Here is a 26,825-nt window from a genome sequence, read left to right as displayed (position 1 = left end):
ATTGGAGGGAAGATTGTGCTGGGGGTGGCAGGACTGTCAAGCCAGAAACACAAGAGCTGATTAGCATTTCTAATTATAACCGCTGCGCTCAGGCTCAGCCCCATCAGGGCTCGTCAGACAGAGGCAGCTGACAGCGTTGTGCGGAGCCAGCTGTGGATGCCATGCAGGAAGCACAGGCAATCGGCCTCAAATCCTTAAAGGATGCACAGAAAAGAGCATTAGAGCTCAGATCTGTCACCTCCTGAGCTGCAGCGGCGTCTGGGAATGGTGGGTGCTGTCCCAGCCCCCCAGACAGAAACCCCTCGGGTCTGTGGCCACAGGGCCGATCCTGATGGCCGAGATCTGCTTGGAGAGGGGAGAGCATGGGCAGGGGGGGAGCACATGCCCCTCTTGGTTCTGGGTCCTGCACCCCCTGCCAAGCAGCAGCTCTAGGTACTGCAGGCAATGGCATTGGCCCGTGCTGTCCTTGGCTGTCACCCGCTGCTGACATCCCACCCGGAGGAATGTGGGTGGCAAAGGGAGTGCTCTGGAGGGGACAAAGGGACGGATGGGTCTGGGTCCTAGCTCACAAATCTGGGGTACTTCGCTGTTAGCACTGGCTGGCAAAATAATTCATTCGGTTTTGAATAACATTATCATGTAATCAGGTAAATATTATGGGCCAGCTAATGGCCGTTACAGGGTGTGGGTGCCACCCACCCCCCCCACCCCCCCCAGAGCTCCGGTGTCCCGAGGGCACAGTGCTCTTGGGATGTGGCTGGGAAGTGATCAGAGGCCAGCACACCACACGCTGTGGGTTTAGCAGAGATTAGCAGGGCTTTCATGGGCTGAGTGACCCAGGAGATACTAAAGTGATTTAATCAAGGGAGTGAGTGAAAGATTCCTAGGGAGGAGATCAGCACTGACTGCTTTTGGCATCTTCTGGATGCTGACAGCTCCTGGGGGACCACCTTCTCTTAACTCCATGCCACATGGAGCAGCTCTGGATGCCTTCCTGCTGCCAGGAGCCCAGCCTGGCAGTGCTGGGGGATTTCTGGGGAGCGGAGAGACCCCTTGCACAGGGGCAGTCCAGGCTGTAGAAGAGGGCAGCAACATGAACATCTCTGTGCCAGGTCCTCCAAGTGCCTGGGATATAAATGGGAGAGAGGCACTATGGGGAGAGATCTCACTGCCCTTGCGCATTGAATATAAGATATAATCACACCTGCAGAATTTTTATTACTCGTTTGATTGGATTAATTAATCATTCAGTGATAACTGCTCATTAGGCATTTCAACGATCAATACTAATCACTTAATTACTTGGTGTATTACAGCTGGGGAAGGTCTGCTCAGTCCTAATTAGATTCTCCGGCCAATCCACCCCTCAACGTTGCAGAGATCTGTGGCAGTTCAAGCCTCTTGCAGCTTTGGCACAGGCGTGTCATTTCCCATCTCTGACGAGGGTTTCATTCTGCCCGTATGCACCGCACTCAGCCCCCAAAATCAGGGTTAGAGGCGTGGGGAGATGCAGCAGGAGGGTGGGCTGGGGAGCGCTTGTGTGCAGTGCAGGATGCTGCTGAGCCCAGGTCACAGGCACAGAGGGGATGTCACTGCAGGCAGCCACCCCGGTGGGACAAATACCCAAAGGCAGCTCTGTGATGGGGTCCGTGGGCAGGAGTTGGGGTGGAGGTGAGGGGTACGGGGTGGGCAGGGCAGGAAAGCTGCTGCCACCGCTCAGCCTTCTTGAGACGGCACTGAGGGTGGTGGGAGCCAAATCCTGGCAGGCTCAGGCGTGCATGGTAATAACCGTCTTCAGGCTGGGAGGGAAATAAGGAATTTACTGGTGCTTGAGTAGAAGAGCTATTTCCCTGTTGCTGTGAAGAAAAGCAGCATGTTGCAGCACTGGGACCCTCCTCATCCTCACAGCTGACTCAGTTACTAGGCACCCAGTGATGCATCTTTCCTTCCCCACTATTTTCCGAATAACCAACCCCACCATAACAGAAAAAAAATAAAAAATCACAGAGGCTCTCTCTTTTACTGCTCTAATTAAAACTAAAAATAAGCTGTGTAAGCTCCAGAGAACCATCTCAGCTTCAGCAGGATGTAAAGACCTGCAGGAATGAGATCTGCAGGCGACGTTAACCTGGCCCTGTTACTGAAGCAACGCCGCAGGCAATGTCTGCTGGCTCAAGGCAAGCATGGAGGTCAGGGTGCCGCGCTGGCTTTGCACAGCGTGAGAGCAGCAGGGATCTTCGCAATGTTAAAAGAAGGCAGCAACCAAGCTGCAGGATTTGGGATGTTTTGGTTCGGTTTTGTTGCGATGCTCATTATTTATCATTGCTGTTCAGATCTGGCCAGCAAAGGCTTTTGCCAGTTAGTGCCTGGGCACCTGGTGCTAGACACTGAGGAGGAATCACTGGGTACGAAGGGACCAGCTTGTTTTCAAAGGTCATTTTGAGCCAAATTCAAATGGAAAGAAGCAAGCTGAACCAGGAAAAGGGGACATACGGATAATGTGAAGCCTTACTAATAGCAAGCAAGGAATTATCTTAACAATGACCTCATAACTGTCACCCCAGGACCATTTTCCATCATATTTTTGTCTCCCTTTCGCCCTTGCTCTAGCTTGCCTGTGTATACTGCAGCCCCCCTGGATGGGAGGCTGTCCCTGGCCTGTCTGCTGGCTGCCTGACACAAAGCAGCCCCTGTCTTGCCTTGAGGTTTCCCTGCCCTGACGCAGTGCAAACAGGGAGGACAGCCACTGCCGCCACTGCTGCTGGGCTTTAAGATTGAGAAGGGAGACAGCAAGGCAGTGAATGAACAGGGGTGGTGGTCTCAGCCTGGGGGGATGCAGCCCCCAGGCCATGCTCACAGGTTACCCACTGCAGACTGGCGGAGGGCTGTTCCAGGACGCCACTTGAAATAGCTTGAAATAAAATCTGAGCTGCTGCAAGTGCTGGGGGCCAGGGGGATCAGCGACTCCATGATCCCCCCCCCTCCACCAGGGTCATCAACAGGCCCTGGGGCTGGGGGAACCTGCGTTGCACCCCCTGGGTAGTAGGATGAGGCTGGGGCGGGGGGATGCCCAAGGGTTGAGATACCCAGGGAGATGGGATGCCTGGGTGGGTGGGACACCTGGTCAGTGGGGTGAGCCTGGGTTGGGATGCCCGTGGAAGAGGGATGCCCAGGGAAGTGGAATGGCTGTGGGTGGGACCCCTGGGTAGTGGGGTGAGCCTGAGGGTGAGATGTCTGGGGACTGGGATGCCCTTGGGAGTGTGATGCCCAGAGGAGTGGGATGCTCAAGGGGGCTGGGATGCCCGGGGGGCTGGGATGCCCGGGGGGGTGGGATGCCCAGGAATTGGGATCCCCAGGGAGGTGTGACGGTGGGGTGGGTGGGATGCCTGGGGGGGGTGATGCCAGTGTGAGTGGGATGCCAGCATGGGTGGCATGCCTGGAAGGTTGGGATGCCCAGTGAGGAGTGATGGCAAGGTGGGTGGGATGTCCGTGGGGGTGGGACCCCCGGGCGGTGGGGTGGGACCCCGAGTGGCATCCCCAGTTGGGGGAAGCTCTGGAGCTGGGCTGATCCGGCGTGGCTGCGGCCCCCGCGGGGCCCCGGGGCGGGTGGGGCGGGGGCTGATGCCGCGGGGCCGAGCCAAGCCGAGCCGAGCCGAGCCGAGCCCGGCAGCAGCCCCCCGCCTCCCCCAGCTGCGGCGGAGCTGCGTGCGCCGCCCCGCGCCGAGCCGGGCGGAGCCGCGCTGAGCCCCGCCGGGCCGGGCCGGGCGCGCTGCGGCGGTGCGAGCCATCGGCGCGGCTCGGCCCCCTCTCCGCACCCCCCCGGTCCCCGGCGGCGAGGCGGGGGCCGCGGCCGCCCCGGCCATGCCCCCCGGAGCCTGAGGCCCGCGGCCGCGGGGCGCCCGCAGCATGCGGAGGATCCGGCGGCTGGTGCATCTGGTGCTGTTCTGCCCCCTCTCCAAGGGCCTGCAGGTACCGCGGGCGGGGGGGGGGGAATGCGGCGGGACGAGGCGAGGGGGAGGACGCACCGGGCCGGGGGCAGCTCGGTGATGCCCGTCTCTGCATCCTGGCACCGGCCGTGCACAAAGGGACGCTCCGCTGCGATGCCCCCACCGGCCGGTGGCCAAGGGCTGCGGGGCAGGGGACCGGCACCGGGGGTCTGGACCGGCCCCGGGAGCCGCAGGCGGCTGCATAACCCGCTGCGCGGCGCCGGGGGAGCCGCACCGGCCGGGAAGCACCTGGGCAGCCCACCCGCCAGCCTGCATCGATGAATGAAGAAGCCGGTGCAAGCAGGGCAGGGATGACTCTTCCCTTCCCTTCCCGTCTTTCTTTCCTCCTCCCCCCGCGCCCCCCCCCCCCCCTTCCCATCCCTGAGCTGCCGGGGGGGCTGGCGGCCCCTCTCATCGCTCTGGGGACCGGCGGTGGCAGGGCCAGGGATGCTGGCCTGGGTGTTTTCTCTGCAGCCATGCGACGAAAACCCCTGACTCTGGTGAAGGTCCTGGACCAGAGAGGTTATCCAGCTGGAGGGGAGAGGCGGGGCACGGGGGGGGGACACCTGGTGAGCAGAGGGTGCTGGCAGGGTGTGGGTGCAGAGCCCTGGGCTCAGCGGGCGCAGGAAGGGCTGCGTGGCCGAGGGGAGGGTTCAGGGGGGTGGCTCTGTGGGTCCCCAGGACAGCCAGGAGCTGGATGGGTGCTGCAGCTCCACTCCCCGGGGAGATGGGCCTTTGGCTGCTGAGCTGTCTTCTTCCAAGACAAAAGGCCTGAGGAGCAGTTGTGGGGGGCTGCGGTGGGGGGCAGGGGCTGGGGACTGTGTCTAGCAGGGAGGTCGAAGCTGGGTGCGGAGTGAGGGTGGGCAGGAACTGGGGGTAGGTAGGCCTTGCACTGGCATCACCTGTGTGGATACCCCATGGCAGGGGGGTGACAGCGACACCAAACTGGGAGTGCACCAGCCCTGGCATGGTCCCCACTGCTGGGACCCGCTGTGAAACAACCCGTGTTCCCAGGGCGCTGCAGGGGAACCACGGGGATGGAGCAGGGTTTCATGATGCTGCATCCGTTTTGCCTTTGAAGTCAGTTATGGCCCAAAGTTGTTTCCAGGTACCCCAGAGTCACCTTAAAACTAAAGGGAAGGGTAACACCTGCTGGCGCAAGCTGCCAGCCGAGGGAGTGGGCAGGGAATGCAGTGGGCAGGGAAGTCCCTGTGCCTTGAGCTGAGCTTCTGGAGGAAATCTTAGCACCAGCTATGAATCCAAAATACTACCAAAGCCCAGCGGAACCTCTCATTGCAATGCATCCCCCACTTCCACATCTCTTCACAATGAAGCCCCATGCTGTGCTTAGGTCACAGTCCTGACCCCCCTTCTGCTTCAGGAATGTGGTGGATTCAAGGTCTGAATAAGCAAAATGGGACATTTGGGCCATGCCATGGCTTTGCTGTGCCAAGATGTGTCTCTAAGCGGATAGTCCATGGAAAGGGCCCCTTTGCTGAGGGCAGGGGCCCGATGGGTCACGTACCCACCACTGGGCAGTTTTCAGGGGGGCTGTTCCACTGGGGAGGATCTCACAGGTCGCAGTGGTGTGTTTGACTTCAGGGTCTTGAGCTGGTTTTCCACTCACAGGAGCAGCCACCAATCCTTTGTCTTGGCGAAGTCCTTGCTGTGCCCAGGTTCTCTTTAACAGCCGTTAATTAGCAGTGCCATTGCTCAACAGGCAAACCCAGCATCATGGCCCACTTCACACTTCGGCATTTCCAATTAACGTGCAAAATGTCACCATCTCGAGGCAGACCTGCCTGCTGATTCCTGTGCAGCCCGTTTGTCAGAGCCAGGGCGAGCCCAGCCGCTGGCTGCAGCCGGGGGTGGGGGCAGGCAGGCACTGCCTCTGGTTGCTGCCGCGGGGCAGAGCCCTCCCAGCGCTTGGCCGGAGGCCAGGGAGGAGGCATTTTGGAGGTGGGAACAGTTTTGGGCCACGGGAATTGATGCAACATCCACTCGGATCCAGCCCTGTTCCAGCAGCACCTCGCGGTCTCACCAGCTGATGCAGTGCAAGGAGAGAGGAGGGTTTGGAGGTGGCCACTGGTCAAGGGCTTACTCGGCCTGGTGTGAAGCAGGAATTATCTATAGAAACTGGAGGGAATGGAGTGTCTGATGCAAGGATTAATTCCCTGCCCTTAGCAACTGCCGGGGATCCATGCCATGTCATACGGGTCAGGTAAACCACCTATATTGCGGTGAGGCCAGATGGCAGCGCAGGGTCAGAGGGGAAGAAAGGAAACCAGGAAAACAAAATCCCACTGCCAGCCTCCGAATTGTTTGCACAAAGTATTACCCATGTGCTTCCAGGTTTGTTACTTGCCTGCTCCCACACGGCGATGGCAGCCTCCCGTGCCCACGGGGCTTTGCAGGGATGGTCTGCTGGGAAGGATCTCCCTGGGCAGGAGCAGATCCTCTCGCAGCTCCGACGCTGAACCCCGGCGTTGCAGAGGGCAGCGGGATCTGCCCTCGCGTTGGCAGGAGAGCGGCTGTACGTGGCTGCAGCTCCCAGGCACAGCAATGCACAGCATCCAGCTCCTCGCAGCCCAGTGCTGTAATCTCCCTGCTTTTAGGGAATTTTAAGTGACCTACTTGCAGCAGGAGTTGCATAATAGACTAGTGAATTTTATTTTAAAAAGGCTGAAGGTTTCACCAATGCTCAGCTTGGTTTGTGTAGAAGTCAGCCTTGTCCAACTGCCACCAACCTGTCCAGAGCCCTGCCCTTCACGAGTGTTTTCTTTTCCTTCCAGAGTCGCCTCCCGGGCATCAAGGTGAAATACCTGCTGGTGGTGTGGCTGGGCATCTTCGTGGGCAGCTGGGTGGCATACATGCATTACTCGTCCTACTCTGAGCTCTGCCGTGGCCACGTCTGCCGGATGATAATCGTGAGTGGTGGCCAGCAGCCCCCGTGGCTGTGTTGGTCCTGGTTTGGGGTGCTGGGGTGAGCAGGGCTGCGGGACCCCCATTTCCAGTGCCCCCAGCCCCCTGCTGCAGTGCCTTGCAGCTGGGCTGGCAGCACTGGGGCAGCATCCTGCACAAAAGCTGGGCCGAGGAGCTCTGCTGGCAGCTGCTTCACCAGCACTGTCCCTGGCATCACATGGAGCTCAGAGCGGGAGAGGTGACCTTATCCTGCCAGGGCGACAGTGAAACAATTTAATGAGATGTTGGAGGGAAGCAGGCCAGGGCAGGCCAGGCAGACACGGGCAGATTAATGTCTGTGGAGATGAAGTTGCAACGTCAGGGCAGTGAGCAGGATCTGCGGGCAGGGAGAGCATCGTGCCAGCCCCACTGGGTGACACAGAGCCAGAGAAAAAAGGGGAGCACCAGTCCCTGGGTACCTCTCTGTAACTACTGACATGCCCTAAAGAAAGCACCAGCCTGCACAAAGAGCAGACCCCTTGTGGGAGCTTGGCTTGGTGTGTTTTGCCCCTGCCTGGGGTTTGCAGTGGGGTGCAGCCTCTCCCCACAGCATCCCCGGGGCTGGCAGCCAAGCGGGGCCCCCCAGGAGTGCCGTGTGTGCCCCATGGCAGGGGAGCAGGTCGCCTGCCCAGCCCAGGCGAGGAGGGGGATGCCAGGCTCTGCCTGAAAATGCCTCGTTCGTCAATCTTTCAGCAGAGAAGGGAGGCAGGAATTGCCATAACAACAGCAATGAACGTTTAATTTGATTTTCTGCGTGACTCCGACCATGGGGTCTTGGGCGCTAATTCCTGCTCTGAGCTCAGGGTTTAAGACGCGGTGTCTGGCTGTGTCCCCTGTGAGCAGGTCCAAGGGTTAATTCCCGTCCACATTGATGAGGAGGGGGAATAAAAAAAGAAGGAAAAGATGCAGTGAATTTCTGCAGCTCCGTTTCCAGCCCTGAGGCTGCTGTGCCCTTGCTGAGAAGCTGCAGAGCTGCAGCCTCTCCTGCCCAGGGATGCCTCCAGCTCTGAACCCAGCCGCTCCACTTGCGGATCAGAGCCACCGTCTGTCCCTGTCGCTGCCGCTGCCTGGACCGGGGCCAGCCCGTTTCACAGCAGGGGCTGCTGCTCTGCTGAGCAGCCTGTGCATCCCCATCGCCGCCCAGCCGCATGCTGCCCTCTCCTCCAGCCCTGGAAGCTCCCCTAACCCCCTGGACTCGAAGTGGGAGTACCCAGGGGCTGTCCTCTGCTGTCCCTCCAGCAGCACAGGGGGGTCCCAGCTAGCCCAGCCCCACCGTGCCCACGGCACTGAGCCACCCCGAAGGGCCCTGCCTGCAGCCAGGAGCTCTGCCCACAGCTGCTGCCTGTTTGGCCAGGGCTCAGCCCCAGCTTTCCCTGCACCTCCTCTCCTGGGTCTCCCCTCTTAAAGTCCTTGCTCTGGGGCCAGGAGAAACCTTTGGGTCCTAGAGCAGAGAAGATTTTGGATTTCTTTGGAGGACCGAGAGTGGAGACTTTGCGGGTAGACTCTGAGCAACTGGCACTACATCTCCATGGTCTGAGCATAAGGCGCTCCGCTCCCTCCCAGACACCCTGAACTGGCTGAAGTGGCTGCCCAGGTGTGACATCACCTGAAGCCACCTGCACGCCGTGCCGGCACAGCCAGAATGCCCCATGGCTGGCACCATCTCATAGGTTGCCAAATCTGAGGCCAAAGTGATACTGAAGTGGTGCCCCCAAGCAGCCCCTCTATGCTCAAGTACCTCAAAATACCAGAAAAGGAAGATATTGTTGGCAATGGGAGATTCTTCTCTTGCCTCCAAACAGCCTGCGTGGCTTGGCAATCAGATGTGCCTCTTTTAAGGGGTGTTTCTCTCTTGTGTACGAAACTCGCATAAACTCGGAGGAAACGGGCTCACTGGGGTTGCGATAGCATTGATGATGCTGTCAGTTTACAAAGGTAAATTGAAAAACCAAAGTGCCAGCCCCAGCTCTGCTGCAGGAACAGGGGGATGAGGGGTTTGGGCACGGCAGGTGATGGGTGAAGGACTGGTGGGAGGCTGGGGAGGCTTGAATGCCCCCAGCTTGTGTGTGTGGGGTGCTCCACATCACAAGCTGTGGGACTGAGCCTGGATCCATCAGGCTTCTTCAGGCACATGGGGAGCTGTTCCCACTGATCTCCACTCTCTGCCTTCCCCTCCCCAGTGTGACCAGTACAAGAAAGGAATAATTTCTGGCTCCACATGCAAAGACCTGTGTGAGGAGCGCAGCCTCCTCTTCCAGCACTGCCTCTCCTCCTCTCCCACCCAGCAGGTAGGTCTCTGCGCCACTGGGGAAACCACCGCATGGCAGGGGATGGGGGCAAGCATCAGACCTGGGAAATATCCTCCTCCACCCACCCATGTGTCTGCTCCTCATCCCACCCCCAGTACCCGTCCCAAACCAAACCAGAAACCAGTTCTGTGCACTTGTTGCTGTTTTCCTCCTGTCTCGGGGGTGTTCCCCTCCTTTGCTGTAGGTTTACAGTGGGCTCTGGAGGGAGAGAGAGGTGATCATCAAATGTGGCATCGAAGAAGCCTTGAAGGCTGACAGCCACCCAGACTCTGTGCCCAGGAGGGACGTGGTCCTCTTTGACAAACCAACACGAGGGACATCGATGGATGAGTTCAAAGAAATGCTCCTCAACTTCCTGAAGGTCAGTGTGGAGGGTCCCTCTGGGAGCCTGTTGCCCTGGGATGCCGCTTGCAAGTCGGAAAGGCCAATTGTGTCTGTCCTCCCCCTTAAACAAAAGCTCCTTTGGCCCTTGCTCCCCCATCTGCTGCTGGGTGCCGGGCAGGGCTCCTGCCGTGTACTGCAGAGTGAGTACTGGATTAGCTGCGAAAAACCTCCATTCTGGCACGGAAATTCCTGTCGGCAAGATTTCAGTACCAGCAACCCTGGAGGCTGCCGTACCGCAGCTGTGGGTGGCATCTGCGCCGGGCAGAGCTTATTCGCCAGCCCATGGGCGGCCCTGGCGGTGCTGGCATGGCTGCAGCCGTTAGCCCTGTGCAGGGCTTCTGCGGCGGTGGCCAGCAAAAGTTTGCTCCCATCTGGGTTTAGAGCAGCCCTGAGGCTGGTAAAATTCTGCTGGAGCTGAATCTGCGCAGCCATACGTGATTGGTATGGTGGTTTTTTGTATGACAAAATTTGCTGGAGTACGATGGCGGTTTCTTCCTCTCCCAAGCTGGGTTCTCTGCTCCCCCAGTTCAGGTTTGCAATAGGAAGCCCGAACACCAGAGAGCTGCAAGGGTCTGATGCCGCTTCTTGTTCTGTTCACAGTCCAAGCTGGGAGATCAGCCTTCTCTGGCAGCCTTGGTGAGCCGGATCATTGCCATGGCAGATGTGAACCGGGATGGGAAAGTGTCTTTAGCAGAGGCCAAATCCATCTGGGCACTACTTCAGCTCAATGAGTTTCTTCTCATGCTCTCCTTGCATGAGAAAGAACACACTTCCAAGCTGCTGGGGCACTGTGGGGACCTCTACGTCACCGAGAAGATCCCTCACACCTCCCTCTATGGCGTGGATGTCCCCCCCTTCCTCCAGTCGCTGCTGCCTTCAGTCGTCCACCAAATCATCCACCAGTGGTTTGCACCAGCGTGGCCCCGGCGGGCAAAGATCGCCATTGGCCTTCTGGAGTTTGTGGAGGAGATATTCCACGGGACCTACGGGAACTTCTACATCTGCGAGACCGGCTTTAAGAACATGGGCTACAACGACAAATATGACTTCAAAATGGTCAATCTGAGGAAGGTGGCAACGGAGATGACAATCAGAGGTTTCCTCAAGGGACGTCACTGTGAGCAGAATGTGGACTGCACCTACGGGAAGGACTGTATGGCGACGTGTGACAAACTCATGAAGCAGTGCAAAAGCGACATGGTGCAGCCCAACCTGGCAAAGGTCTGCGGCTTGCTGCAGGACTACTTGCTGTACGGAGCACCGCTGGAGCTGAAGGAAGAGCTGCAGAAACAGCTCCGAACCTGCATGACCCTCAGCGGCCTGGCCAGCCAGATGGAGGTGCACCACTCCCTCGTGCTCAACAACCTCAAGACCTTGCTCTGGAAGAAGATTTCAAACACCAAATACTCCTAACAGGGGAAGCACGGCCCTGGAATTTAGAATCTGCAGTCTTGGAGTAAAGTCCAAGGGTTGAAGGCCTGTTTCTCCATCCTCTCCCCCACAGGAAAAATACACCCTGCACAGGGAGTTCAGCGTAGCTGCAGCCCCTTCTCTTTCATGGAAAACCAAGCATCATGACTTCCACCGCCCAGCAGGATCATCGACACAGTCGGCAAGAGTGTGCTGCGGAGCTGGGACACCGGGAGCCGGGCTGAACAGGCTCGAGGGAAGAAGATGACACGGCAAGCGATAAGGAAGTGGAGCCCAGCTGGATGCATCTAACTGTTTCTTGATTAACAGGAAAGCAGTGCAGAGAGACGAGAATGAATCATTCATGCTGTACTTGTCACATCTTCTTTTGATGAACGTCTCTGATGTAAATAAATAGCTTTTACGTGAATCACACCAGTACATCAATAGCAAAACAGCAGCCTTTTAAGTTCCAGCTTGCTTGTGATCTAAAAAGGAGAAAAAGGTAATTTCCTTATTCAAAAGTCTCTCCTTAAGTGTCTGAGTCATCTGCCAGCAGATCCAGCTGTAACTTAGGAAGCGGATAAGCTGCCTTTTCCACAGTGGAGAATCCTGGCAATTCTTTCGTTCCTTTTTCAAGTGCCTGACCCCAGACAGTGATGCGATGGCTTGTGTGAGGCTCCCGCCCGGCTGCTCCTGCCCGCGAGCCGCAGTTGGCAGCACAGGCCATTCCTCTCATTCAGCTCTGGAAGCGTCTAAGGCCAAGAATAGCTCAAAGGGCTCAACAAGAACAATTCTGGCTGGTTAATGGGTGCGTTCCACGTGTTACTTCCCACAATACTCAGAGCAGGGATAAGCCAACCTCTCGGTTTAATTCTCCTAAAACTAAGCTGGGCTTGCGCTGCAGAGGTTAAAGATTAATACCAGAATAATCCAGTGCTTCTCTCATTATTAAAATGAATTTCCAGGCAAGCTTTCAGCAGCTTTCAAGACATTTGTTTGGCTGTTGTATGTGCTACTGGGTCTCTAACTATAGTCTGTTTCCTTTAAATGCTCAATTATAGCAACATTTTAAAAGTACAGGTAGAGAGGAAGTTTACGTAAACTACCCCAAGCTTGTTCTGCTCCCAGCACAATCGTATTCCTGTTGATGGACCGTATGCCAGCGCTCTTGCCAACAATGGTTTAGTGAAGTGGAGCGTGTATCTGAAGTACAATCACAAAGGAAAAAAAAAATAATACATCTGACAGTGTATATCGCCTGTGAAGGCAATCGGTAGTGTCATGGCTTCAAATTCATGAGCCCTTTGGAGGAGAGGTATCAGGATTTCCTTCTATTAGTTCTATAGGATCATCATTACCTCTCAGGGTTATTTATGGAGGAAATGTTTCAGTGTCAACAGTGCTTTAAATCTAGCACGGAGCCAGCGTTGCTCGCTTCCCGCGGAGGGGCTGCCTTTACCACATAACTCATCCGCGGCGAGGCTGAGCATTTGTAAGGTTCCCGTGCTGGAAGGGCGGCACGGTGCTCAGTCACCCTTCAGCGCCCGTGCTGCAGCTGCACCTGCACGGAGCAGGAAGGAGAGGACTGGGATTTGGTTGCAAGGCTCCATGCAGCCACCCCAGCTCTTGTCCTGCATCCCCATGGCAACCAGCTTCACTGACAAATTAATTTTCTTCTGCTATTAGGAAAAGGAACCTAACCACCATGCCAAATCCTCTCTGATTTTCAGCAAAGCCATTTTTCACCCTCCCCTCTGTTTGTAATTTACTAGTATATTTTGTCCAGATAAACTGCATTCCCACCACACTTAATCCCCACTGCTCCCTCCCCTAAAAGCAGCAGGTAAGCACCTTGAAAGGTGGAGAAAAATCACCACGTTATCATGCTTATCCACATAAACGTGAGAATCTGTTTAGGCATTTCTGATGGGAAATTAAGTTCAAGGAGGACAGCCCCTGTCCCTTTAAGGAGCCGAGATAGCTTTATTCAAATAAACCCACATCCGACAAGCACTGTCACATCACCACACCAGTAACAGCAGTGGACGCTCCCAGGAGTCTCTTGTGATTCACACACCCCAAGAACACCAAGTTTTGCTCACCGCTAATAAAAAGCACAAGCATTTTCAGACACATGCTTAAGGTTTACAAGCTACAGTGCAATATGGGAGAAAAAATGACTAAAGACAAAGCTATTTTACACTCACGCCTTCTCCAGATTTCCCACATCAGCTGGAAAAAATGGAAAAGCCCAAACACTGGAAGACTGACAATCTGATCTCACCAGATGCTCTTTTAGCAGCATAGTAGATTTGTGCCACAAGGGGATGGAGGTAAGCAGCAACATTTCTGCCTTTCATGGTTTCAAGTAAAAATCCATCCCAGTTCTCATATCCACAAATAAAAAGTCTTAAATCCTAGAATGGTTAAAAAATAAAATTACTTGGGGTGCTACAAATACACAAGCATAATAATTTCAAACTTATTGTAGGTGGCATCTTTATTTAGGGGTGGTTTTCTTTTTTAAATCCTTCTTAACCACGTACAGAAAGCGCAGACTGAAACACCAGTGCTTTAGAACATGGCTGTGAAAACAGCGTACAAGCCGAGATGGCTGGGAAAAGGGCAAGAAGACAACTCTTACAGCTATCCCACAGCAGCACAGCACAAGCAGAAAGGACGCTTGCAGCAGAATGGTTATATTTTTTTTTTAATGGACATTTAAAGACACAAGTTGCAGCAAACATTCAGAACCACGAGCAGCACTGCATGCACTTTGGCTGTAGCATGCTTGAATCCACGTGAGGAAAGATGAACTTGGAGGTATCTACAGATCTTCAACTGCAGATGCTGCCAACCGTTTCTTTTGCTGTAGTAGCTAGATTTGCCAGAAATTCTAGGAAGCAAGGCATGATCTGCAAATAAAAAAAGGGCCAGGATGTTAAGACAACGTCAAATACAGCCAGCAAGAGTTAGCAATAAATGTCCATACTAAGAAGCTAATTAATCCATACCACCCAGACCCCTGCTGTTCACTATGGGACAGCAGCTGAGCCAAGGCACTGCAGCTAGTCCGGACAGAGAACTGCTTTTCATTTCAGAGGCAGCATTTTCAGCTAATTGAAGAATTGCATCAGGTTTGTCTTGGGACCGTCTAAAGATTTTTCACATCCCAGAGAAAAGAAAAAAGCTTTATAAAGTGAAAACAGGTTTTAGGGAAGTCATTAGCTGGGCTCAGTTATCATGATTCACAGGGAAACTTCAGAAAGCGATTTACTTAGTCCAGAACGACAGGAACCCCCTACCCTTGCACTGGCGGCTCTCACTGCAGTCAGAGGAAGCGGAGCGCCCGAAACTTGTGTGGATCAGGACCTAAAGCAGCGACAGAAGGCAGGTGGCACTAATAAATTAATTTAGGAGAGGTTCTTTACCACTACATCACAACGTGTTTTTTCTTTTTTTTGAATTATCTGGCTAAGCACAGTGAACTGTGGCAAGTCTAGGAAAGGGATAATTTAACAGCACAATAGCTGGGAGCCTGCTCTTAAGTTACTCCCTCACTCTTAGGCTCCCTAAATTCAACGGTGAGTGCCAGCTTCAATAGAGGCAAGCTATGAACAGCACAGAAAAGAAAAGCTGGGCTTATGCCAGCGTTCAAAGCCATGACATAAACCAGTTCTAAATGATGAAGGTCTAGTTAATGTGCAGAAAGATTTTTTAATTTCTCTCATAACCACTTTATTACAAAATATTCATCTTTTCCACAGCTGAGAGCCAGGTAATTCTCTCAGTAAAGCAATATTCATAGCCTGGGATTGCTGCTCAGTCTTGTAAAGATGGTTAACAGCAAATGCCATTATTTTAATAGCTATCCTATGCCTCACACAGTACAGTAAAGTTCTGAAGAGAGACTCATTAGGCACTCACTAGCCCTTCAGGACCCTTGATGCGAGCAAAGTCTGATGAAAAAACTCAAATATGTATTTCAGGGTTAAAAGAAGTCAGGAAATTTAAATAGAAGAGTCACATCTTAAGGCATGCCTCTTTGCATAACCATATCCCCAACAACCTTATTAGCATTCTTTACCAGAGCCACTGCAGGTAGGCAGTGACTTTTCCCAATTAAATGGCTCATTTTGCAGCCAGCAGCTACCCGCTTGGTTAATGGCACCTTTGGCCCTCATAATGCCCATTTAATGAGGACATTTTCCACCATTTAGCACTGCCAGATTTTGTCAAGCTATTAGTCACTGCAAAGCCTCTCGGAGTTTCACAATACTATCTTTGTGCAGCCAGAGCTTCTCTCACCACTTATATTACATTAACACTTAAGTGTTTAGTAACACTGGCACAGCAGAGGCTCTCGTGCACGTCACCCAAGAAAGGGCCGTGACACACTGAACTATTAGGATCTATCGGTATCTGTGCTCCTTAGCGGCTCGCTGTCTCAGAGCTCAGGTTCCTTTGCCATCACGCTAGCACAAAGACACCGCAGAAACCAACTCAAAAGTCATATTGTGCTCAAATATATTTTTGCTTTTTGCCTGCCATGTTACCAGCTAGAACATGATGCACAAGGAAGCTTCTTGTCTTAGGAAACATGGCAAAGCATTCCAGTGATGCACTTACTGAAAGTCAGAAGGACTTTTTAGCCCTTAAAAGGATGCACTTTGGGAGCACAGAAAGGCAGTTTGAGGAAGTGAAATGAAGTTTATCAGAAGAGTGTTTAAGGTTGCTTACAAAAATTATTGCATTAGCAAAACGGAGGAACCTGAAAGCACTCACCTGAAGTAGTTTACCAGCAAAAGAAGATGAAAAAATACTGAATTTTAAGTTCTTCATGCAACTATGCACCAGCAGCAATATATTTTTAAAAATTTTTTATTTGCCCATGTCCCGTAAGAAGTCAGAAGGACAAGTACTAACCCAAGGACTTCTACACCCAGACACTACTTTGGTAACGTACTGAGGTTTAGTACGTTTCCAAGAAATGGCATCATACCTACCTTCAACATTTGAAGCAAGTTCCAGAAGTCAGTCCTGTTCTCAGAAATAACTCTAGGAAGGAAAAAGACCTTCAGTTTGTTGGTTGTTTTTTTTTTGCCGGAAGGAGCACTGGGCTGGGTTTTCCCCCCCCCCCCCCCCCGACTGTGTTGTTCCCTGCCCCCACCCAAAAGCAAGCATGACTATAAAGCTGCATTTCAGAAGACTGCTAATTGCACCTTCTGGTCAAACACTCAACACCCTTGGAAGTCAAGATGTTGTTGGCTGAGCATTTTATTAATGTTGGGAACCGGGTGCAATTTCCTCCATATATACTAAATCCACACCCAACTGTTTCTACATGTATTTCATGCCAATACTTTGGAAACAACAAACTTAAGTGCCCTCCCTCCCCCCCGCCCCCCCCCCATCTCCTCTGCTGCCAGGTGCGATCATCAGTATCTACGTAATGCTAAATGCTGCAGAACTCAAGAGCTGCCCTTTCACAGACAAAACAGGCAGCAAGCAAGGACGTCTAGCAGGCCATAAAGGACTGTTCAAGGCAAAAATAGAATATAGCTGTCACTTCTATTTGTCCTTGGGAAAAAAAAAAAAAAAAAGGAAGAACCTTCTCCTGATGCAGTTAAAATTAGCATCATTTTAAATACTTTTCAAAAGAATTTTGCTCCATCTTCCGCTGATTCTCTGGAGAAAGAGGTAAGCAGGGAAACAACGTCAAGCTACTGATCTCTGAGCAGTTACAGGTTTCAGGCACAGGAAGTCTCAGTCTCTGACCCCTAACGACAATGTGTCAGGAGAGCAAACGTCCAAGGTCTCGGGACCGTTAAAATAAAGAATACTGGAATTTGCCATTCCTCCATTAATAAAAGACGTGGAGGAAACTTGAATTAGCTTTTAATGTAGCATGTTAGTAAAACATAGAACATGACGGCAGAAAAGTCACATCTCTTATCTGTCACATAAACAAGATATTCATTAAGAGAACGACTGCCACACCGAAGGACAGGGCTAGCTTCTGCACCCTGTCCATCCTTCACGATTTCAGATTAGCATGAAATAATTGTCAGGTTGCTCACCATTGCTGAGTGCTCACAGGTTTCAGAGCACTAGCAAAGGCACAGCCTTTTCCTTTCTGCCACCTAATGACACAAACGCGGCACTACAGCCACATCTGCAACACGAGCTGGGGCAGGGAGCTGTTCAACAGGCTGCTCACCTCGGGGCTTTGAGACGACCTCCTGGGTCTGCCACTCTGCCACGTCACACAGCTTTCTCTGAAAAAGAAGTGGAAAATATAAACAGCGTTTATTTTAGATTGTTAGACATGCTTCAAAGCCTGGTTATACTGTTACTGTTTCGCTGATGACAGAAATGTGAAAAGCCCAGTAAAGAGAAAGAAAATACACAGACGTATTGCTACTTTCTGATAGGAATAGGGTCAGGGCTGCCAGCATGTGACTCCCAGGATGTGCTTCCAGTGAGGTCACCAACTCACCACATGGTTTTAGACAATCACTTTAACTAATTCTTCTGTAATACAACAGGATCCTACCATTCTCAAGCCTAAACAGAAAACTACAGTCTTTCTGCTGCACGTCCACTACAGGTCACACAGAACACCCTTCTATTCTATTATATAGAGCTCTCACATCTAAGGCGATAAAAAAAAAACAGACCAAAGGGAGGCTCAGTTTCTTGAGTCTCCTTTATAAATAATGTCAGGCTATCAATCACTCTGAGTGCTCACGGGTTTCAGAACAACCGAGCGTAGAACATAGCCTGTCTCTCTATGCCACCTAATGACACAAAGATGCCACAGCAGCCACCTTTGCAACGCCTGTGGCAGGCTGAACTCCCCCCAAATACTAAAAAAGGTGAGTTACAGATATTTCGAGGTTGTATCACCTACTCAGAAAGTAGTATTACAAAGGTGTTTGGTGCACGTGTAGATACTAAACGGAACACACCATTTAAGAGAGTTAACAGGATGGCTGAAGCTTACTTAGGACAGTCTTTGTCTTAGGTACCACTTACCCTCGATTTTATAAGGCTCACAATCTTTTAAACTTCACCTTTTGTCTTCTGCCAGGCCGAAGGAAGATAAAAAGAATACAGTTAATAACAAGCGTTTAGTTGACTGTGTAACAACCTTCTTTGTGAACCGCACTTCACAGAAAACCAGAAGATTAAAACCCAATTTAAAAAAAAGGCTTGCTGGATCGATTCACTTTAGTTACTCTAATCTTTAAAAAAATATTTCCCTCAAAAGTGCAACCCTTAATTTTCTCCTGTTTTTCAATGGAAGTACACCCATACTTACCTTAAATCCTAGTACATTGCTATACATTAATTTATAATATACTCCATCACACCGCGTGCCTGGAGCCATGAGGGCAGCGGCCGGGGCCTCTCCCCGGCCATGTGGCGGAGCGGGGGTCGCTCTGTCCCGCCTGAGGCCCAGGCGGCTCGGGAGGGCGAGCACGCAAGCCCGGGGCCCAAAGCCTGCGTTGCCCGGGGGCCGCACGACCCAGCACGGACCGCACCTCACGGCCCGGCAGCCCGCCCTACTGGACACAGCACCCGCCCGCCCCGCCGTGCACACCTGCCGCCTCCTGGCCCGGCGGCCATCTCCTCACGCCGCAGCCTCCTCCTGGCCCGGCGGCCATCTCCTCACGCCGCAGCCGCCTCCTGGCCCGGCGGCCATCTCCTCACGCCGCAGCCTCCCCGCCTGCGGCGCCGGGGCAGAGGCGCGACCGGCCGCCGCCAGGGCCCGCCCTGAGGAAGCCCCGCTGCAGCATGGCGCGGGAAGGGCGGCCCGCGGAGAGCGGCCGGGCCCGACCCACAAGAGCCCTCCTGGGCCAGCGCCGCCTGCCCGCGCCCCGGCCCCCCCGCAGCACAAGCCGCCCGCCTGAGGGGGCGAAATGCGCCGTCCCCCTCCTCAAAGCCCTGGGCGGCTGCGGCCTCGCCCGCCTGAGGGGACCCCAGACCTTCCTCACCCCGCCGGGCCCGAGGCAGACCGAGCGAGTGCGCCTCTGCGCTCAGCCGCGCGCGGAAAGGCCTCCCACACTCCCGCCTGCCACTTATATAGGGCGGGCGGGCGAGAGCGTCGCGGGGACAGTCCGCGCGGCCCAGCGCTCCCACTAGCGCCCCCTGCTGCGCGGGAGGACGCAGAGTAGCAAGCGGCCCCGCCGCGACTGGGGACACGGGGCAGGGACAAAGCTGAGAACGCGGACGAGAACCTCCGGCCCAGACCCCTTCCCCACGCTGGGCCTGACCCCCAGCGCTGCGGGACTGCCCTACAGCCTCCCACCGAGACACGCGGCGTATTAGGGACGGGATTTCCCTTTTCCCAGGCGCACCCTGGAGTCCCCCACTCCCTGAGGTGCTGGCAGAGGCTGGACTCGGAGGGTGTGCCCTAGGACAAAGCGGGGACCCTCCAACTCTGTGACACACCAGCTTCCTCCTTCCCAGGCTGGGGACACCCTTTACCCCTTTAAAACCCATCCCTTGACCATAAACCTTTGCCTGAGACTCCCCCGTACCTTCCCTTTTCCTAAGAAAGCAAGAAAAAAAGATGGCAGGGCCCTTTATTTGCCAAGAAGAGGTGCGACACACAAGCTGTTTCACAAGAGATCACAAGCTCAGGAAGGCCACAGGACAGAGGCACCTCCTTGCAACAGGGACAAGTGCCAGGACACTGGCCCTGGCCTGGCTCCGTTTCCCCCTCCATTGCTTCAGGCAATGTTTTTTTGAGCTAGAGACCCACCACAGCTGTGACCGCCGTGGGACCTCTGTGCAGCTGCAGAGCTGGGGGGTCCCTTCCACAACCAGCCCAGCTCCACCAAAAGCTGGTGTTCTGGGTGTGGGGCAAGTCCGGCAGTGCCCGTGGGAGTGGAGCAGGACGCCCATCACTGAGCCGCTGGGCATGGCCAAGCTTGTCCCTAGGGCTTATTGCCCTCCGCTTTGCTCTGCAGCTCAGCAAAGGCCTCATTCTGCCGCCTCTTGTCTTTGGCGCGGATGATGGTCATCCTGAAGAGCTTGCAGTAGAGCTCCATGGCAGTGGGGCTGTCATCGTTCCCAGGGATTGGGTAGGTGATCAAACAGGGGTTGCAGTTTGTGTCCACCACCCCCACCGTGGGGATGTTCATCTTGGCAGCATCCCGGATGGCCACGTGGGGCTCAAAGACATTGTTGAGGCTGCTGAGGAAGATGAGGAGGTCGGGCAGGCGGACTCCAGACCCGAACTGGATATGGGCATTGGTGAGGAGGCCGCCCTGCCAGTAACGGGTGTGGGCATACTCCCCACAGTCCCTCGCTGTGCTCTCGACCAGGTGGCAGAACTGGCGTTTGCGGCTGACGAAGAGGATGATGCCCTTGCGGTAGGCGATGTGGGCGGTGAAGTTGAGGGCCAGCTGGAGGTGCTGCATCGTCTGATCCAAGTCGATGATGTCCTGATCCAGGCGGCAGCCGAAGATGTAGGGTTCCATGAACCTGCAGGGGGAGGGTGACACAAGGGGACGCGGGGACAGGGTGTTACAGCCATGGAGCAGCGTTTCTGAATGTGGTGTGGCACCGCTTCTGTGGCTTCTACCTTCCCACACTCCAGCCCCCAGCTGACACCAGAGGTGCTCTCTGCAGGGAACCCTCGCGCACAGTGTCTGCTCCACCTGGGCCTGGGGGCTGCAGGTCTCACCCCTGCTCAGTGCCTGTGCTGAGGGGGTGCCCTGCACTTCTGCGGGGCACTAACCATGGCCAGGCTGCAACACGGGTCCGTGCGGGCACTTCCAGACACAGACCAGTCTAGTGCAGCCTCCGCAGGCTGGTGTGGTTCCAGGGAATCGCTCCTGCCACCAGCAAGCGCTGGATCACTGAACAGGATCACTCACCTATGCCGACAGCCCTTTTTGTGCCCCAGGTGCACCCGAGCATCGAAGAGATCCTTCAGGGAGAAGAGCTCCTTCACATTGAAGAAGTCGGGGTGGCTGAGAGGCTCGGACAGCAGCTTGTCACCCGCAGCTGCGGGAAGGGAAAACACAAATAAATCCCTGTCCCCTCCCGCTGTGCCTGAGGGGACGAGCCGGACCAGGGCCACTCAATCGTGACAAGGGCCTGGTGACACCAGGGGTGACAGGCGACCCCGTGATGCCGGGACTCGGCTCGTCCCGTGTTTCCCCGGGGAAGGGGCCGAGGGTGGCAGGACTCACCGCGGGGCTGGGCCGCGGGGGCCGCTACGGTGCTGAGGAGCCGCGGGGCTGCTGCGGGGAGAGAAACAGGGGGGGTTCACCGGGGCGGGCGGGTCACCGGGGGGGGCGGGAGGGGAGTCACTTGGGGGGGGGGTGGTACCGCGGCGGGCGGGTCACCGGGGAGGTGGGAGGGGAGTCACTTGGAGGGGTGTCACCGGGGAGGGTGTCACCGGGGGGGGGCGGGAGGGGAGTCATTTGGGGGGGCGTCACCAGGGAGGGGGTCACCGGGGGGGCGGGTCACCGGGGGAGGGCGGAGGGCCGGGCCGGCCAGGACCCGCTCACCTGCCCGTAGGAGCCGCGGCACCGCCATGCTCCCTGCCCGACAGCCGCAGGGGCAGCAGGAGGAAGACGACGAGAAGGAAGGTCAGGCGGCGCCTTCCGCTTCCGGCGCGGCGGGCGGCCCCGCCCCCAGCCCCCCCGAGCCCCGCCCCCCCGAGCCCCGCCCCCCCGGCTCGGAGCGGTCGCTGCCCGCCCGCAGCGCCCCGTCGCCTGGTAACGCGCGGCCCCAGCGCCATGGCACAGCCCGGCCCGCGCACCAGCGAGCTGTACCGCACCAGCCCCGGCCTGCCCGGCCGCTTCCAGCAGCCCGCCTGCTTCCAGGGCTACGGGTGAGCCTGCTCCCCCCTCCCCCCCCCCCCCGCCCCGCCCCGCGGAGCGCTCCCCCGGGCAGCCCCGCTCCCACGCGCGCTCTCTCTTCTCCCCCTGGCAGGATGCCGCAGCCTCACCCCCGGTACCGGACCAGCAGCCAGGCGTACGGCAGCAAAGCCCCCACGGTGCACGAGGTGCCGGTAGGTTGGGGTGTGGGGCAAGCGGGCACCCCCGGGCATCAAAGGTTTGGCCTGTTAAACCACGGTACCTCTGCAGCATCCCCTGGCAACGACACCCCTCCCCCCATCACCCAAGGTGATGAAGATGAAGCACCTTCATCACCTCTGCAGCATCCCCTGGCAATGACACACACACACCATCCCCCAAGGTGATGAAGTGCCTTCATCACCTCTGCAGCATCCTCTAGCAATGACACCCCCACCCCCCCAAGGTGATGAAGTGCCTTTATCACAGCACCCAAACTCCAGCGCACGGCAGGTGCTGCAGGCATTGGCATTTAAAACATCTTCCTCTCCTTTTCCCGCTCCTGCAGACCTCTTTCCATGTCACTTCGCACACCTTTTCCAAAACTCTGGCACAGTGTGGCATGTACAGAAACAACGGGCTCAACACCTCCCTGGAGAAAAGCCATGTCACTGGTGTGAGCAACTTCATCACCGCCCATGACCACCTCGATTTCCACCCCAGCTACAACGCCAGCGGCCCCTCGCACTGCTAGCCGGCACCGGTGGCCATAGCAGCGTGCCGCCGCTGCGGTTTATTGCTGGCTGCCTCGGTGAAAAACCAGAAAAAAAACAACAACCAAGCAAGCAAACAACAGCACTGACCTTGGCCGAACCATGTAGCTAAGCCTCGTGTGAAGGCATGACAGGAGCACGCCACCGTCACGCTGCAGATGCTGAATGCTGTTATGGGCTATTTCATCAAGAATAAGGCGGGTTTTGGCTCCTGTCATGTTGTTAGCGCCCGTGGGTGCAGGTCACCTCTCAGCGCAGCCTTGGTATGTCACGGGTGTTGCCACTGAGGACAGTAAAACTGTATAGACCATCAGGAAAATAATGTGGCACACTAAGCAGCAGCAGGATAATGCATGTGCTTCACACTATTAACCACGTTAAGTCAGGTTTCAATGAGAATTTTGCTCCTGAACACAGGGGAAGAGGAAAATAAAAATCTTTCAGTTTGGTAATGTGAGACTTGCTATTACAATGTGATGAACAACTACAAAATTAGCAGGTTAAAGGCAGCAGCACATTTCTAAAAATACACCCCAACCCAAACTGTTGTATGTACTTTTTTTTTTTAACAGCACACTACCCATCCAAGGTCACAACTTTAGTTTTGGGGGAAAAGCAGTTAAAATCTCTGATCTCAAAACTGAGTTCAGTAATTTGTTCGGAAAAACACATACAGCCACTTTGGTACTAGACAAAACCCACTAATTTACAGAACTAACGTTATTAGGAATAGTATCTTAACTTAAAAAGTTTTAATGTGATTAAATGTCAGTTAGATAGCTCATATGAACCATTTTACTTAATTGTAGGCAGCATATAGTTATAAATTCTAGAACAATATATATTACATGTATATATATTCCCTTAACCTTTTCTCTGTCACTAATGAGCCTTTAAACTTCTGCCTCATGTACCACATATCATTACAAATTAAAGATTTTTAAGCTGTTTCTGTACTATTTAATGAATAACCAAACTGCATATTTTCCAGAGTTATTCAATAAGCCTTTGAATTTCTTTTAGAAAGCATGTTCATCTTTCTTACCTCTCAAAATGACAATATTTTAAGGAATTATTCAAATAAAGACAACTAATCAAAAAGAAAATGTTTTCTAAAGTTTTACTGTAACAATTATAGTTACACAGCCAGTGAAAGTGCATCATTCAGACAGTAGCTGTGCTAAAAAGGAACCTTGGCGTGTTCGGCTTAAAAACTAGTCTTGAAGAGAAACTAGTCTGCCTGTTTATGGATGAGGAACAGTCCTACTTTACAGGTGTAACATAGTGATAGTATATATTTAAAATGAGCATACTACTATTCTAGGTGTTTGCTGGAAAAAAAGATTAAAAAGTGAGTATAATCATACGTCCAAATACCACTGCAAATTATATTCTTTGCATGTTATAAATATTCCCTATTTGTGTCATTTTTATAAAGCCTTATAAACTGCACAGGCAGCATATACAACTACCTGATGGGCTGTAGGCAGGGGGGGTCGGTCTCTTCCCCCCGATAACAAGCGACAGGACAAGAGGAAACAACCTCAAGTTGCCCCAGGGGAGGTTTAGATTAGGTATTAGGAAAAAATTCTTCACCAAAAGGGTGTTGAGGCATTGGAAGGGGCTGCCCAGGGAGGTGGTGGAATCCCCATCCCTGGAGGTGTGTAAAAACCACATAGATGTGGTGCTTAGGGACATGGTTTTGTGGTGGGCTTGGCAGTGCCGGGTTAACGCTTGGACCCGATGATCTTAAAGGTCTTTTCCAACCTAACTGATTCTATGATTCTGTACTTAAACACACCCGTAAGGTATTCTGTTAACGATGTCACTAAGCAAAATTCTGAAGTCCAAAACAACTCAAGTGTGTCAGGTCTGTATTTATGCTTTTTTTTCTACACATTCAGACCACAGTGTAGCTACAGGCCAGGTTTCAATCACACCTACCAAACAATTCCAGTTTTCACTGCAATGCATTTGGTTATCTCAAACAGAAGAATAGCTGGCTAAACTCACCTTTGCTGAAAACACACCAATACATTGGAACAAGTAAATCTGCTAAGCAGAAATGGGTCTGAAAAGTTAACCTTAAAAATATTTAACAACCGTCTATCATTCACTGTTATTCTACTATCAGACTCTGAACAGTAACTTGAGCTTCTCATAACTTCCCTTTCTTTTCCTGAAATGAAAAAATAACATAAAGTGCTAAATGAATATAAACAGTTATGACAATTTTACACATACTTTTATCCACAGATTTTCTGCAGGTGGAATAATTCAGGGATAAGACTGCCTCTTAAAAATATAAATTTAGTGGCTTTTCTCACATAGCTTCCACTTGTTTTCATACTTCCATCTAAAACCACCCACCTCTTTTCTTCCTTGCCTTAATTTCTTCCCTTTTTTATTCTTGAACTGAAACCAGTTCCTTTGAACAGTTTTGCATCCAATTCACTTCCACTGAGGTTCTCTGAGAAGGGAAGACACAAGCTTCAGTCACAGCCAGCCCTGAGACATGCCTCTACACACTGATTTGTTTGAAGACTACGCTTAGTACTTGGGTCAAAGACTTATTTCCCTTGTATTTACTTTCCTACATCTCCTTATTTTAGTGGGCCTAAGAAATAGTGATCCGTTTGTTCAGATGTTAAGAGACCCAATACACACAAGAAATACCTGTACAAATTCAAAGTATCATCCCAAAGATGACAACGTTCACTGCAGATATTCTACCCAAAACAGTCTCTTTCTGCTCTGTATTTTGAAAGCACGATTTTCATGTTTGCAGACAAAAAACTATGTTGGGCTGTACTATCAGACCAAGCCAATCTGCAGTTCTTAAAGGTTTGAAAAAATTAAAAGCATATACATCAATAAAAGAAATGGTGGCAGAGATGGTGAGTGCCTTCCTTGTGTAAAAAGCAGCCACACGTCAAAACACATGTTCCTAAAATAGCAGCAAAGAACTGTTTATAAAAAATTAAGGTAGCCCTTGTGGTCCCCTGAGGATCCTTGAAGGCTGCCCTTCCTGAAGTACAGAAAAGTAGTCACTGTGATAAAAATAAACAATATTCCTACTTTCAAAGTCCTCAGCAAGCACAGATTTATCTGAGAACTCTGGTACTGCAATCAGGACGCTGCAGCAATAATAAAATATACTGAGTAGTTTAATAATGTAACAACCAAATTACCAAAAACCCACCCCCAAAACAAAACAACTTATTCGCATGCTTGAGCGTACCTGGGTTCATGGTTGCCTGCACATATCTACTGCAATAAAGGATCAAATTAATGCCTTAAGAGGGTTGAAATAATGGAAAAAGGAGCTTGTTCTGGGCAATCACTAGAACTATCATTGCAGCGCTGAAAAGGGCCAGGAGGGACATACAGTCCGTGCCTGCTCTACGGTTGGCTTCCTGTTATAACTGGTATCAATAGGAAGAACAAAAAAATGCTTTTGGTACTGTACCTATCAAGGTTCAACCTCAAGAGATTTGTACTGCAGCAGCACCGCATGTGTGGGATTCTTGCTCGTGAATCTATTCTCACTCAATATAATCTTTCTGCTCTCCAGTTGTTCAACCTCTAATCCATAATGTATAAGAGTTTTTTCTTATGGCTTCAAGACACCAGATTTTTCTACCTTGAATGAGTGATTAGAACTGTACCCAGAATGACGCTACTGCCAGAAGAGCCATGGCATTCTTAGTGCTGCGGCACCAATTCCAGAGATGTTCACTGACATGCTGTTCAGAGTAACAGCCCCTGTGGGTGCTTGCTCCTCCTTGGCAAGTCAGCAATTCTCATGGGACAAACTCTGGAAAAATCACTTCCTGAGACCAAGTAAGCCTTGGAGGTAGAAGGGGATACCCATAGCATACTGGTGCAGAAACACCAAGGGCACCAGGCTGGTTTGCATATCAAGGCAACCTGCCTTCCCTCCCTCCCACCCTGAAGACTAGCTCAGCCTCCTTGCCTTCTAGAACCTCAGTGCTGTGTATCACAACGTCCCCCCCATGAGTAAAAAAGCACGTTCATCCCACCTCTGCACCATCAAGGGCTCCTCGACTTGCTACCACCAGTCTTCAATGGCAGAACAGAAAGGATCATGAGCTAATCCTGGAGGCTGCAGAAGCTGTGCTACAGAGGATGCCATTTAGAGATGCAGTGTTTTCATCT

At 53.1% G+C, this 26,825-nt stretch overlaps 3 protein-coding genes and 1 long non-coding RNA gene across 5 annotated transcripts; 2 read left to right on the top strand and 2 right to left on the bottom strand.

Moving 5' to 3' along the window:
- Positions 1 to 3,607: 3,607 nt before the first annotated feature.
- On the top strand, positions 3,608 to 11,480 carry DIPK1B (divergent protein kinase domain 1B). The gene is made up of 5 exons (XM_080400859.1): positions 3,608 to 3,969; positions 6,779 to 6,913; positions 9,128 to 9,235; positions 9,441 to 9,617; positions 10,241 to 11,480. The coding sequence occupies exons 1-5, from the start codon at positions 3,907 to 3,909 to the stop codon at positions 11,051 to 11,053; spliced, it is 1,296 nt and encodes a 431-aa protein (XP_080256985.1). The 5' UTR covers positions 3,608 to 3,906; the 3' UTR covers positions 11,054 to 11,480.
- A 1,532-nt stretch (positions 11,481 to 13,012) lies between these two features.
- LOC308069111 lies at positions 13,013 to 18,154 on the bottom strand. The gene is made up of 4 exons (XR_013930289.1): positions 18,092 to 18,154; positions 17,274 to 17,331; positions 16,060 to 16,111; positions 13,013 to 13,968 (listed from the first exon to the last, which is right to left on the bottom strand). It is a non-coding gene; the product is annotated as an uncharacterized lncRNA (long non-coding RNA).
- A 1,474-nt stretch (positions 18,155 to 19,628) lies between these two features.
- MRPS2 (mitochondrial ribosomal protein S2) lies at positions 19,629 to 21,693 on the bottom strand. Of its 2 annotated transcripts, none has more exons than XM_080400866.1 (4): positions 21,583 to 21,693; positions 21,262 to 21,312; positions 20,944 to 21,073; positions 19,629 to 20,548 (listed from the first exon to the last, which is right to left on the bottom strand). In XM_080400866.1, exons 1-4 carry the CDS (start codon positions 21,608 to 21,610, stop codon positions 19,999 to 20,001), a joined length of 759 nt encoding a protein of 252 aa, XP_080256992.1. In that variant the 5' UTR covers positions 21,611 to 21,693; the 3' UTR covers positions 19,629 to 19,998. The 2 variants fall into 2 exon arrangements, with proteins under 2 accessions (XP_080256992.1, XP_080256991.1); XM_080400865.1 differs by having other exon boundaries at positions 21,511 to 21,625.
- Positions 21,694 to 21,728: 35 nt separating this feature from the next.
- PIERCE1 (piercer of microtubule wall 1) lies at positions 21,729 to 22,692 on the top strand. The gene is made up of 3 exons (XM_080400869.1): positions 21,729 to 21,908; positions 22,010 to 22,088; positions 22,442 to 22,692. Exons 1-3 carry the CDS (start codon positions 21,814 to 21,816, stop codon positions 22,625 to 22,627), a joined length of 360 nt encoding a protein of 119 aa, XP_080256995.1. The 5' UTR covers positions 21,729 to 21,813; the 3' UTR covers positions 22,628 to 22,692.
- Positions 22,693 to 26,825: the final 4,133 nt, after the last annotated feature.

Source organism: Falco punctatus, assembly GCF_963210335.1.
Source record: "Falco punctatus genome assembly, chromosome: 9".
Taxonomy (NCBI): Eukaryota; Metazoa; Chordata; class Aves; order Falconiformes; family Falconidae; genus Falco; species Falco punctatus.
Note: the sequence above shows the minus strand (reverse complement) of the source record. Positions and strands in the feature narration are given on the sequence as shown.